The sequence below is a fragment of the Triturus cristatus genome, chromosome 11 (assembly GCF_964204655.1).
Source record: "Triturus cristatus chromosome 11, aTriCri1.1, whole genome shotgun sequence".
Lineage (NCBI taxonomy): Eukaryota > Metazoa > Chordata > Amphibia > Caudata > Salamandridae > Triturus > Triturus cristatus.
This window is the reverse complement of record NC_140594.1, coordinates 651,661,895-651,674,857: the sequence shown is the minus strand read 5'-3', so window position 1 is coordinate 651,674,857 and position 12,963 is coordinate 651,661,895. Positions and strand designations below refer to the sequence as shown.

General features: G+C 44.2%; 2 protein-coding genes across 2 annotated transcripts in view; one reads left to right on the top strand and one right to left on the bottom strand.

Moving 5' to 3' along the window:
- Positions 1-1,104, bottom strand: part of ATG4B (autophagy related 4B cysteine peptidase) — a 362,353-nt gene extending 361,249 nt beyond the window's left edge. Inside the window, exon 1 of the mRNA XM_085634168.1 lies at positions 879-1,104. Coding sequence (XP_085490294.1) covers positions 879-891 — 13 coding nt within the window. The 5' untranslated portion in view covers positions 892-1,104. The remainder of the gene's footprint in view (positions 1-878) is intronic.
- A 1,025-nt stretch (positions 1,105-2,129) lies between these two features.
- Positions 2,130-12,963, top strand: part of THAP4 (THAP domain containing 4) — a 387,734-nt gene continuing 376,900 nt past the window's right edge. The window contains exon 1 of the mRNA XM_085634166.1: positions 2,130-2,312. Coding sequence (XP_085490292.1) covers positions 2,236-2,312 — 77 coding nt within the window. The 5' untranslated portion in view covers positions 2,130-2,235. The remainder of the gene's footprint in view (positions 2,313-12,963) is intronic.

Genomic DNA, 12,963 nt, shown 5'->3' with positions numbered 1-12,963 from the left:
TCCAGTCACCACAGAACAGATCCAGTGGGTGAGACTTGTACACGAATTCATCAATCACAGAACATGTAGTGCTAAAGCATGAGTGACATGTAGGTTATAGACAGGTCTCTTTAGTGGGTGTCTAACTCACTGAGAGGATAGTACAAGTGGACGAGTGAGTGAATATGAAAGTTCGGATACCATCCCCATATATGTGATTTTTCATGTCAGCATCCTCTAAGTCCTCAAGTGCTCATCTGGAGATACGTTTGGTTTATTTTTTGTTTTTCGATGTAACTCTGCCCCAATTTAGAAAACAGCTAAAGACAAGCCTTTTTAAAGAACACTATATCAGGATGCGATATCAGTTTACATAGGCTCTCGAAAACTAGCTAATCCTCCAATCACTCGTTGACTATATTCGCCTATGACCCTGCGCAATGTTCCACTTCCTTTCGGCCACCAGCATCCCTACTTCGCGCAGTCTAATAACAAGCCGTACTGCTTACCCCCCTGATGGTTAAAAGAAGCACACGTATGTCAACTAGCAAATAATGCCACACCCCTTTGTGGGTTAGCAGCTGACAGACTTATTGCTCAATCACTTCAGTGGGCAACGCCGTTAATCAAATACCCTCTGGCAGACCCTTTAGTGCAGATATCAGTGAGATCAGATGAAATAGCACAATCTTTCAATTTCCAATACAGGTGCCATAGAAACGAGAATCGTAGAAAGTACGGAGCAATGAGGTGAGTAACGCCCTCTGACGATGTCCATGTGGAAGGGTCCTGGCTTCAAACGCTTTGGCAATTATGCCTCTTTCCCCTGAAGGCATTAACACTGTCATTGCCCTTGACACACCCCCTTGAGCTGTCAATTACTGGTCCCACCAGCTTACCTGCGTCCATCATTCCCAGCTGTTTGAAAGGTCTTCCACCTCCGACTTCTAGAAGACCACTTAGATAACAGGATAGGGCTTCAGCCTATCCAGAAAGCAGCATAGTACGTACAATAATTGACGAATAGAATCATTGGATTTGTCTACCAGGAAGCACACTTATCCAATCAGAATCCACGTCTGTGTGAAGCCAACAAGGAGGCGGTGGGGTCAGGTCATTTAAGATCAGCTGTAATACCGGAAGTAGGAAGAAGGGCAGACGCACGTATCTCTAACAGCAATTAGCTAGCCTTTGAGTGGAAAGAATAGGGGTACATTCGTTGATCGAGCGAACAGGACCGATTCGTCAGAGCAGAGTGAAATTAGCACAAGCCGCTCTAAACGTAGCCCGTCTCTATTTTGATACTGTACATATTCCGGAAAGCTATAATCGTTTTAGAAATATATATGTTTAACGTACGCGGTTAGGGCCCTCTAGTCCTGCAGCCGGGGGTAGCGGCCATCTTCGAATGGGTTGTTTCTAAATTATGAGCCCTGAGAAACACTCTTAATATAGTCTATATAAGAAGTCCACTATTAAAGTCCTATCAGTTAATAGCAAACAGTACAATTAGCAGATCATTAGTCAGCGTGTACTAATTTGGGATTTACGCGACTATCCTTAGTAACTAGAATCGGTGCTGAAACCGAAGTGGCAACTGATCGGATTGCAGTGGTAGTAGGTATTGTTGAGCCGGAAGCAGGTTCCGGTACAGCCCTACCGAATTGTCCCTCCAGTATGCCAAGACAACCCCAAATGATTAAAGAAGCATTCTAGCACTGTCTCTACATCGTAAATCGTCTTTTTCTGTTTATTTACCGGGTCCTTTGTAGTAAATGCGACACTGGTAAGTTACCACCTGACACATCTTGGTATTAGTCTATCGTTGTTCGCGGTACATTAGTGACAATATTTGCGACAACTCGCCCAGCGTAATGATGCATGGTTCGATTGTCTATAACAGTTAAAAAAAATATTGGCTACTGGTAGGCTTGTTGTTGGTAGTCCGTGATGTAGTCCTTTTCGGAACACCAGATGAACGAACGCACAATAACATGTTTAGCACAGAGCGGCCTAACTTTAAATTAGCTTATGCTCAACATACAAGTTACTGGGTTATTTGCATCATTATATACCACTACTACGTGTGAGGAGGATGCCATGTTGTACGGAATTTTATAAGTACTTCCGGATTAAACAGCTGCCAAGTGAAAGAGCGCCGCCACCTTGATGTACGGAAAATCAAATCTGCTGCTCCCACCCAGCTGTTGTCCCTTTTTAGTGTCTCACCGGTAATCTTGCACAAGCTTCACGGAGATGGTGATCTGTTGCGCGGCCGTCAACTGCTCCAACCGACAGGGGCAAGGCATTCGGGGATCTGTCTCGTTTCACAGGTACACGTTCTATAAAAACCGATACGCCCTTTAAATTGTACAGCCTAAGCTGGTAACCACGAGAGAAATAGGCAAATGTAGCTTGACTAGATACCGGTGGTAGCATGATGGGCTCTGCAATCATATAGACAGTTAACCCTGCAACAGGACAACATTGACATACACGTATTCTGCAACATCTAAAAGCCAGTGGCCACCATACCTGGCTCTGCAAAAACGACACGAAACGGAAAAAACACATGGTCAATAGTCATTTACGGACAGAAGAACAAAGCCAACTTATCAGTTCCGAAAACGTAGTTTGGAGAGCGAAATACGTATTGCTTCAATAATGCAATTGGGCTCGTGTGTGGTAATTTCTGATAACACTAAGCGATGTGGTCATTACTAGTTCCATTCAGTGAGCGCACGCATGCTTCATTACTACTACAGTCTTGTTTTCATTGTTATGAGTGGACTTGCGCGGGGTGAGTGCAAGAGAGGACGTTTGTCAACCGTGTTTTATTGGTCAGAAAACAGTTATGATTTGTGTTTTTCACGCAACTGTTGCGTGCAACCTTTTAATCGACGGTACCATTGCACTGGTAGTGCAGTGTGCCATATTTTTTCAGACTCCTCATCTATCGATTAGGTTAATGAATCAAATGTTAGGTTGAGCCCTTTTCTACATTTGTTTTGGAGCCACTCAGGTAGCAGGTACGTTTTTTTATTTCATGTTGGGTACTTTGGTTCAGTGTCTGGTACCTATCCTTAATAAAGGCTCTTCCTCCCACCAATTGTCCCCATCTCCAAGTTTCCACTCCACACCAACATTCTACTACATTATTCACTCAACATTTCAGACGCAAGCTTAGACATACAGGGAATAGTGAAACCCTGTTAAGCCGTTCTCTCATATCGCATTGGCCTGGTCCCCTAAAGCAATTTTTTGTAGAATGGAGCAGTAATTTTCTTTTAAACAAGTTTTTTTTTTTTTAACTGGTACTTGCCTTTCCATTGTTACTGAATTACTAGTTAGTTTTCCTACGTTACGTGTTTGGCGTTCCTAATTAATTTGATTATTGTGTTGTCTCTAGAAGTACAACTCTGCTCTTGTGTGGTGGTAGGTCCCATGGATCAAGTATTACCTGGCTCTGGAAGGATACTGTTGTTGGCTAAAGGTCTACAGTTTTGCATTTTTGAATACCATTTTTTAGTATATAATATGTGGGTTTATTTATTTACATATAGTAACTGAAAAGCCAAATACAGTTATAGTTATGGTTATGATTGTTATTTTTTTTTTTTTTAAACACAGAGAATTGCTAGTTATCACTAACCAAATCATGACCCCAGTGCATTGCTCATGTACATGTCGCATATGGCATCACCAATGCCAATCATTGGCATCACAGTTGACCTCACATATTGCCTCACCAGCAAACCAGATCTGGCAGCATAGAGAGACAACTAGTAAAAACAGAAGGAAACCCAGCTCACTGTAATATACCAAACAAAAAATATTTTAATTTGGTTGTGACAACAATAGCATACAGATATTGCAAAATGATAAATCCCAATTTATTTCCCAGTAAACATTAAATAATGTAATATTCTTAACTAGAACACCAACAATACAATTCATGTTGCGTTAAAAAAACCTCTTAAGGACTTTCACACTACATATATACCCAAACATGCACACAAATTAAAAATGGGCTATAGAAACAATATCGATCCAGTACAGTAGTTCAATTTTATACAGTCTAGAAACTGTGGTCATAGGCCTTTTATCCTCCATAAAATATGCTTACATAAATCTGTGTGGACCTTTTAATTTTTGACACCACCTATATCAGGACAAAACACAAATGATGACCATCATCAATCGATATGGAGGACTACAAATGTAAGTACATTCAATTATTCACCTCTGTGGTTGGAATTAATTCTTCACAACAAAAACACTGAACAGAGAAGTATGCTTATAGAACTCATATTACAAGAAAGGCAGCAACATTCATGGAATAGAATTGGCCAACGGCGGAATGATGAAAGACCACGAAACGTCCACTTGATAAGGAAAATAAAGAACATTCTGTGATCTCCATTTTTTTTATTTTAAATAACAATTTTATTGAAAATAAAAACCACAACATTGCAGCAGTAATGACACTTAAATAACTCCTTCGCAGGTAAAATACACATCCAGACTTTGGAGACAGCAAGCCATACACCCAGGGCAGTATGCCTGGAATCAAACCGATCAGTAAAACATTACAGAGGTGGTCACATACACATATTAGGATCGGGGAGCTCCCCATACACAGCATTTGAATGGTGGTCTTGAGCTATTAGGTCACAGCGTTTGCCCCTACTTGATCTAGCATAGCTTGTCTCTCCCTACTAAGTTCCACTGTTGGAGAGATACAAATGTCTCCCCGATATTTATTCCAGCGCCCCCACTTGCGATCCCACCTCCGCGGACAGCCTCTACTTTTGTAAACCGGTTTCTCCGCCACCATGGCCTGATCCATATCTGTGGCCCAGTCGCGCAGCCGCGGCATGGTGCCTACTCCCCACTTCTGGGCAATGTTCCTTTTAGCAATGGCCCAACCCCCCGCCACCCACTCCTGTTCCACCTGAGTGAGGTCTGTATCATCCCACACATTAAGGAGGCAGAGTTGGGGGGAAGGGGCGACAGGTTTAGCTATCACCCTCACTATCTGTCGGGTGACTTCTATCCAGTATTGCTGAATGTGGGGGCATGCCCATAGTATGTGCAGAAATGTACCTGTCTGGTGACAGTGCCGTAGGCAGAGTGCGTCTGGACATCTACCCAATTTATACAACAGTTTGGCATCGAAATACACCCGGTGCAGAATTTTGAGTTGAACCAGGCGAAGTCGCATCGGTATCGCCACCTCACGAGGGGAAGCTAGAGCGTCAATCCAGTCATCATCAGCCATTTCCCCCAAGTCTGCCTCCCACCTGGCCCGCAGTTTATGCATTGGGTCGGTACGATTATTAACTATCTTTCTTTAGGTCAAAGAGATAGCCCTGCGGTCCATGGGATCCAGCAGCAGCCTGTCCTCGAGAGGAGTCCGGGAGGGGGGTGCCGGCGGGGTGAGCACCGTCGATAGCATGGCTGATTTGAAGATATCGATAATATTCTGAGGGCGCGAGTTAGTATGTCAGCTGAAGGTCCGCGAATGACGCCTTTTTGCCTTTAATCCATACATCCCCCACCGTAGAGATGCCAATAAGGTCCCATTTATCGAAACCTGCGCAGGTGCTCAGACGCCCCAATCAGGCTCCCAGAGTGGGGTGGCCTTAGTCAGCCGCCCATGCCAACCCATGCGCCGCTGGAGCCTGTGCCAGGTTTCCACCGTCCGGGCCGTAGGGCCAGTCAGGTCTAGTTTTTTGATCTCTATTGTTTTTAATACAGATCACCGTGCATGGTATAAGCTTAAACCTTTATTGTAACCCAGGTGCGAGTGAACATCTGCTACTCCTAGGTCCATAATGAGTTCCCCTTCGTTTGAACAATAACACTCTAAACATAACCACATTTTACAAAGTACGTAACACAGGAAGAGGACCCAACACCACAAATCCGTTTCGTAAGAGGTTTGAATATAAACACAAACTGTAATGCAGATTTACTAGCCATTCATAATTATAACTACTATTTAAAAAATATGAATACAATAAAATAGTACTAAAAACTAAGGAACAACAAAATCGACTATGAAAATATAGTTCCAGAGTCTAACTATTGAACGTAATCTTCTAGTTAAGAAGGGCGCTTAATATAATGTTAGAAATGGGATTTTTGGTAGGCTAGGGCATGTGCCAAAGCAAGGCCGAAACCACCACTCTAGTCAGGATAAGGGAGTTACACTCCTAAAATAACCCCTGCTCACCCCCTTGGCACGAGCAGTCAGGCTTATCTTAGAGGCAGTGTGTAAAGCATTTGCACCTAACCAACAGTAATACAGTGTAAGCACTACAAAAGGACACTACACCAGTTTAGAAAAATATCTAATATTTTTATATACTTAGGACAAGACCAAAAATGATGAAAATCCACAGTACAGTACTTAAAAATCTTCGGTTATCAAAATGTGCTTGAAAAACAGTTCCTTAATGTTGATAGCTCTGTTCGGGGCTATCATGGTGTCGTGAGCAACGAAATCCAAACAGTTCTGGCTGACCACGGTGTCGCGGGCCAGTTACGGTGTCGGGAAGACACGCAAACAGTACCTTTTAGAAATGCAGGGCGTCAGCGACCTCTCATTGAGCTTCCGAAAGCACGGCATCCGCAGGCGTGGGATCGGAGGTAGGTGCATGAGTCGTCGGGGCCCTCTATGTCACACGCGTTGCAGATCGAACTGCTCTCTGTTGAAGTCAGTAGCGCTGGCGTCAGCAGGCGTCGGGTGCTGCGGTGCGAAGTGCAGCGGTGTGGCATGGGTGCCCTCAGGTCACGGTGCGAGCAGCGGCTCGGTGGCGGCGACAGATGGCGTTGTCGGTGAGACCAGGGTCACGGTGTGAAGTGAATGCGGTGCTCGTCGTGGTGCTGGCAGGTCGCGGTGCAAGCAGCGTCATTGTCGTTGCTGTAGCACTGTCGTCAGCTGACGAGCTGGAGTCGATGGCGCCGGAGTCGGTAGGCCAAGGCTGCGGTGTGTGATGAGAGCGGTGCGTTGGGTAACTTTACGAGCGGTGCCCTCAAACCAGGGTGCAAGCAGCGGCGGCCATTTCGGTGTGGAGCGGTGTCGTCTGGGATACCAAGGCCTCGTAGTGAAGTGAGGCTGTGCGGAGTGCGGTGCCCACAGGTCGCGGTGCGAGCAGCGGCTCGGTGGCGGCATCAGCAGGCCTTGTTAGTAAGACCAGGGTCGCTGTGCAGCGCTGTGGTGGTGCCCTCTGCTGTACCTTCAGGACACGGAGTCGGCAGAGGCGTCGTAGACGCCGTCGGGTTGCTTTTCATCTGTTGAAGCACAAAACACACAGTCTCCAGTTCTGAGGGCAGAAGAACCTGAAGTCTTTGCTTTTCCTGGGACTTCTTGAACAGGGGGCAAGCTCTACCTCAAGCCCTTGGAGAAACTCACAAAAGTAGATTGCAGAAATTTCAGTCCAGTCCTTTCACTGCCCAAGACAGAAGCAGCCACTGCAGGCCAACACAGCAAAGCACTCAGCAAAATGGTAGTTCCTCCTCACAGCTTCTCCGGCTCTTCTTCTTGGTCCAAAAGATTTCTAAAGTTCAGGGGTCTGGGCCCCAGTATTTATATCCCAAAATCCTTTGATCTCTTAGGCAGAGTGTGTCTATGCCTAGCCAGAATCAGTTCTGCCTTCTCTGGTGTGACTTCCTGGCAGGAGGTGGAGACTGCATGGTCAGAGGCAGAACAGGTCCTTTGAGGTGCAAGTAAATCTCCTCCTCCTTCCCCAATTACAGCCCAGGTCTATACAACCCTTTCCTGACCCACCTAGACTATCTGGCGCCATTCCTGCTCCCCAACCTCCTGTCATCCAAAACCCAGACAGGCAATCCACATTCCAGCAGAGGCACACGGGACAACTGAACAAGAAAATACCTACTGTCTAAAAGTGGTATTTTCAAAAAACAGAATGTAAAAATCACCTTCACTAAAAGATGCATATTTAGATTCTGAGTTCAGGCATACTAAACTTTATTTTCCTACCCAATTCCCTGGGCCAGTTATGTGTATAAGATGTTATAAATAAACTCCCCATTCTGTCCTATGGGAACAGGTAGCCTTGCAATAGCGAAAAAACGAAATTGACTGTAATTCACTGTCAGGACATGCCACACGCACCAGGGCATGTCCTACCTTTCACATACACTGCACAAGGCCCACAGGGGTACCTAGGGACTACCTTAGGGGAGGCTGACATTTAAGAAAAGGGAAGGTGAGGGACTGGCAAGTGTGTGTGCACTGGGCAAGTCGACATGGCAGTTACAAACTGCGCGTAGACTCCACAATGGTGGGTCTGAGTTACCTTTTCAGGGCTACTCACGTGGGTGGCACAATCAGTACTGCAGGCCCGCTAGTAGCATTTGATTCACAGGTCCTGGCACACTCAGTGCACTTTACTAGGGACTAACAATTAAATCAAATATCCAATCATGGAAACACCAATCCATAACACAATTTACCACAGGAGCACTTGCACATTACCACTGATCAGCAGTGAGAAAAGTGCGCAGAAACACTACGCCAGCAAACACTGAGTCAAAACCGGGAGGTCAGAAAGCAAAAACTCAGGGGAAATACGCCAAAAGATGCCAAGTCTAACATATAATGTCTATGTTTACTCCTAATGAGAGCTGCCTCCACTTTCTTGATCAATCAAAGGTTCACTTCCACCATCCTCTCTCTCCAGCACTGGGATTCCCATTCCAACTAGAGTCAACACACTCATCTATCAACCAATAATAATTTCTGTGCGTTTCCATAAATTCATCATAACCCTTAATCTCATTCTACTCATACCTACATTTAGCAGTTCTTCTCATGTGCTAAACCCTTCCATCGCTAATCCAGGCTGACTCCTGAAAAACTCCCTTAACCTCCAACGGTCCAAAAACAAACTCTCTCCTTTCCACACCTTATCTGATTTCATAACATTCATCTTGTCTCTTTTTTCCTGTTTGGAAACCTTTGCACTAATTCTCTTATCATAGGAATGTTTATATGAACATTAACCCTTTTTAGTGTTATTTTTCACCACGTCTGCTGACGACTCCAACTTTCTAGACTACGACAACCACCTATGATTGTCTTTTGTGAAAGGAACGCATCCCCTCATGATTAAGAGACTGTAACCTGTGACAGTAGAGGTTATATGATACATCTAGATTCTCATTCTTACTTTGGGAATCCACTCCTTTGCTCATAGCCTTCTGTAGTATCCCTACAATAACACAATTAAGCCTTTCCACTTTACCATTTCCTTTGGGATGATACACAGACGTGACCTTGTGTTCCACCCCATTCTGTCTTAAAAAATAGTTTACTTCTTCATCCATGAACTCAGCACCATTAGCAGTGATAACTTTCTCAGGTATAGCTTCTCTTTGAATAATCTCAGCCAGAACCTTCTAATATTAGATGTTATCAGCCAGTTCAATGTTACTTCAGGCCACTTTGAGAACTATTCAGTTGTTGCCAAGACAAAAGTATGGTTATCACTCATCTACGACCGGACCCATAATATCAATACCAATAGTTTCTTATGCCATGTCAAGACTTGGAGCAGGGCATAAAGGAGGTTTCATATTCCTTTATGACTAGTCAGCACAGTCACAATCCACATACATTCTTACACTGCGTTTCACTTCCATGACTATTCCAGGCCACCACTACAATTCTTTGAGTCTATTCTTACTCCTGAAGTTCTGAAATGTCATTCATGATATAAATCTATAATTGTTTTCTCATGTCTACCAGTGGTACTACTCTTGTGCCACTTAATAACTTATCAGCCAGAGAAAGTTCCTCCCAAAATCATTTGCAATCTTCATTCACAAATTTGTTTTTCTGGCCAACCTTCCACCACCTGCTTCCTCTTTAAACACTTTTACCTGTTCATCTTTAACTTCACCTTTTTTCCACTCTTGTAGTTGTCTCTGTAATGTCTGCGCAAGGCAAGCTACTTTATTCTTTGCTTCAGAAACATATAGTACTTTTGTAAATAAAATCCATGAGTTTAATTGAGAACCGTGTAGTCTTAGGGGTGGCTGAACTCAACCGCTCTGTGGTAAGAGGTTTTGTCAGGGGTTTATGATCACATCCTCGCCGACAACGTTTTGGTTTCTTTTTGTTATAAAGAATACAAGGTAAGCCTGTTCTTTTATTGCACCCCTGATTCAAGTGAGAAGCTGCTGCTCACAGATCCATAATGGATTCCCCTTCATATGAACAATAACACTCCAATCTGTAAAGAAATGTATAACTACATTCTACAGATTACATAGCAAAAGAATCCAATATCACACATTTACTCAAGGTCACCAATTTCGAAGGGCTTTGTTGAGAAACCTAAAGGGCTGAGAGTGCACCCTCGAATACAGCGTCTCAAGAGTCCCAGAAAGCCAACATATCTGTATACACTTGGTCCAAGGGGACCTCTCCAACGCATGAAGAACATAGTAAAAAACTGCCCACAAGACAAGTAGTATAAAGGGACAAACCTGCATATCGCCAAACAATTGACATTATTGATGAAATCACTGAACTGCCTAAAACTAACCCTGGGCGTAGTTTGCGTAGTAGCGCTACGCGTAGTTACTTGAAGTGCACTACGCGAGCTACGCAGTAAATGCTGTTCGCACTGATTGCACAGTGCTGGATGCTTGTCCGCACTGTGCAGTCATTACAAACGGCATCTTGCACAGTGCAAGCGGTCGTTTTCTGCCGCTCTATTAGATTTGTACTCGAGCGGCAGTTTTCTCAACGCGGATCGGTAATTTCTCATCGCGAGCGGTCGCGAGCATACGCGACTACTCGCAATGAGAAACCTGACCTCCCCGCGTTGAGAATCTCGCCGGTAGGTTTATTTCCCTCGCTCGCGATCGGCAACTTGATGTTGCTGATCGCAAATGAGGAAAAAGTCTCGCCGGGATGTCATTTTGCTCGCTCGCGGTCGCCAACTTGACGTTGAGGACCGCGAGCAAGCAAAAAATGCCAGATACGCAACGCGTTTTTGCACTGTTCTACGTGCAAATCGCTTAGCGCGTAGTTGCGCAAACTACGCAAACTATGCGAGCGTAGCGTAGCGTAGTCCTGCACCCAGGGTTACCTAAAACAGTGTAGGTCTGTACCAACAAAACAAAGGTGGAATTTCAGTGAAATCATATTGTAACTTAAAAGGATTTTTAAGAAATTATAAATTGATTTTTTTAAACAAATATTGACATTAAACCTAGCAATGCCTTTGCAAAGTGTTTCACACTTTTTTATTAAATTGTAACTTCCTATTGGCAATGGCCTTATTCCATAGACCATCCTTGTCGTATAAAATCCCAAGATAAGAAAAGGTATTAGTAAAACCAATATTTGTACCATTTATTTTTATATCTCTGCATGTCTTGTTATTCCTCCTACATTTCACAATGAAGGTTTTTGTTTGATTGACTAGGAGGCCAAGTTCCTTCATATATTCAACTAAGTTTGAGAGCAAGGACTGAAGAGGCAGAGGGGTACGAGCCTTAAGAACGGCATCATCAGCAGAGAGGAGGGCCGGTACAGGGTGCGTTCCTATTTGTGGGAGCTCTTTAGAGGATGCCGCAAGTACCTCACCCACACTGTTTATGTATAATAAAAACAAGAAGGGGGCCAGGACTCATCCCTGTCTCACCCCTGTCTCTACACTGAAAGCTTCAGTACATTCTCCTCTAATGCTTTATCTAACCCTGGTTTTGTATCCTGAATATAGGTCTTTCAGAAAACTGATAATCAGTGCCTCCACCCCCACTTCTTCCATTTTTGACTATAGTTTAGCATGTATAACGCAATCAAAGGCTGATGAAAGATCAACAAACGCTAGGTAGATGTTTCCCTTTTTGATGTTAACATATTTTCCAATTAGCATAGTTAAGTTGAGACTCTACTCTATTGTCCCAATCCCAAGGCAAAAGCCATATTGTAGGTCTAACATGATATCTTGTGGTTCCGCCCTATCCTGTAGTCTATTCAGGATTATACGACCCGCTATCTTAACTAAAGAATCGAGCAGGGAAATCGACCTAAAGCATGCTGGGTTTAGGCAGTCTCCTTTTTTAGGTCTCACTGAGTCATCGCGCATGCGCTGCTCGGAGAGACTTTAGTAGGTGAGTTTTCAAAGTGCTGCTGGCTGGCGACAAACTTGCGTTCACGCGAGCGTGCACGCGCGAACTGCCAGCCTTCAGCAGCACTTTGAAAACTCACCTACTAAAGTCTCTCCGAGCAGCGCATGCGCGCTGACTCAGCGAGACCTAAAAATGCGCATTACGCCGGCGATGCTTCTGTAAAGCAGCTCGCCTCCGCCGGGTCTTCGGGGACGCACCTTCACAGCAAGTAATAAAAGCGTCTTGTTCTCCTTCCCCTTATGTTTTTTCTTGTTCCTCCTACCCTTTTCTTGGTGATTTACTTGGTTGGATTTCTTCATTTTTCCTCAGGTAACAACAGATTTTACTTGGAATGCTCAGAGATGTTGTTTTACCAGCCTGGTGTCGTCAGGCTAGGGTACTTTGCCATGGATTTTCCAGACTAAGAACAGTTAGGCACCAAACATGCTTCATATGGCACCAAACGTGCTTGCACTAATCTTCAAATTCTATTTTATGATTCTCCCAGCTGCTAAAACTTGCAAAGACTAACTAACATTTCCAAAGGTGAATTTCTATGTGTTATCTACTGTCCTGGATGATGTGGGCCTAGCCCTGGTCGGCTCTACTAGCCTGCCTTGACCTGCTGGAGTGTTTCAACCTTTAAAGGCTGCATACAACAGCGGGAAGAGGTAGTGATCCAGAAGAGGAGAGAACTTCAACTATCATGTTTTTCAAATGTGTCCCACTCTAAACTTCTGGCACCAAAACTGACGGCTTCAGTTGGACTTCGGATTCATAGTACCCAACTTCGAGGGATAATCCTCAGGTTTTTATTCTGCCTTG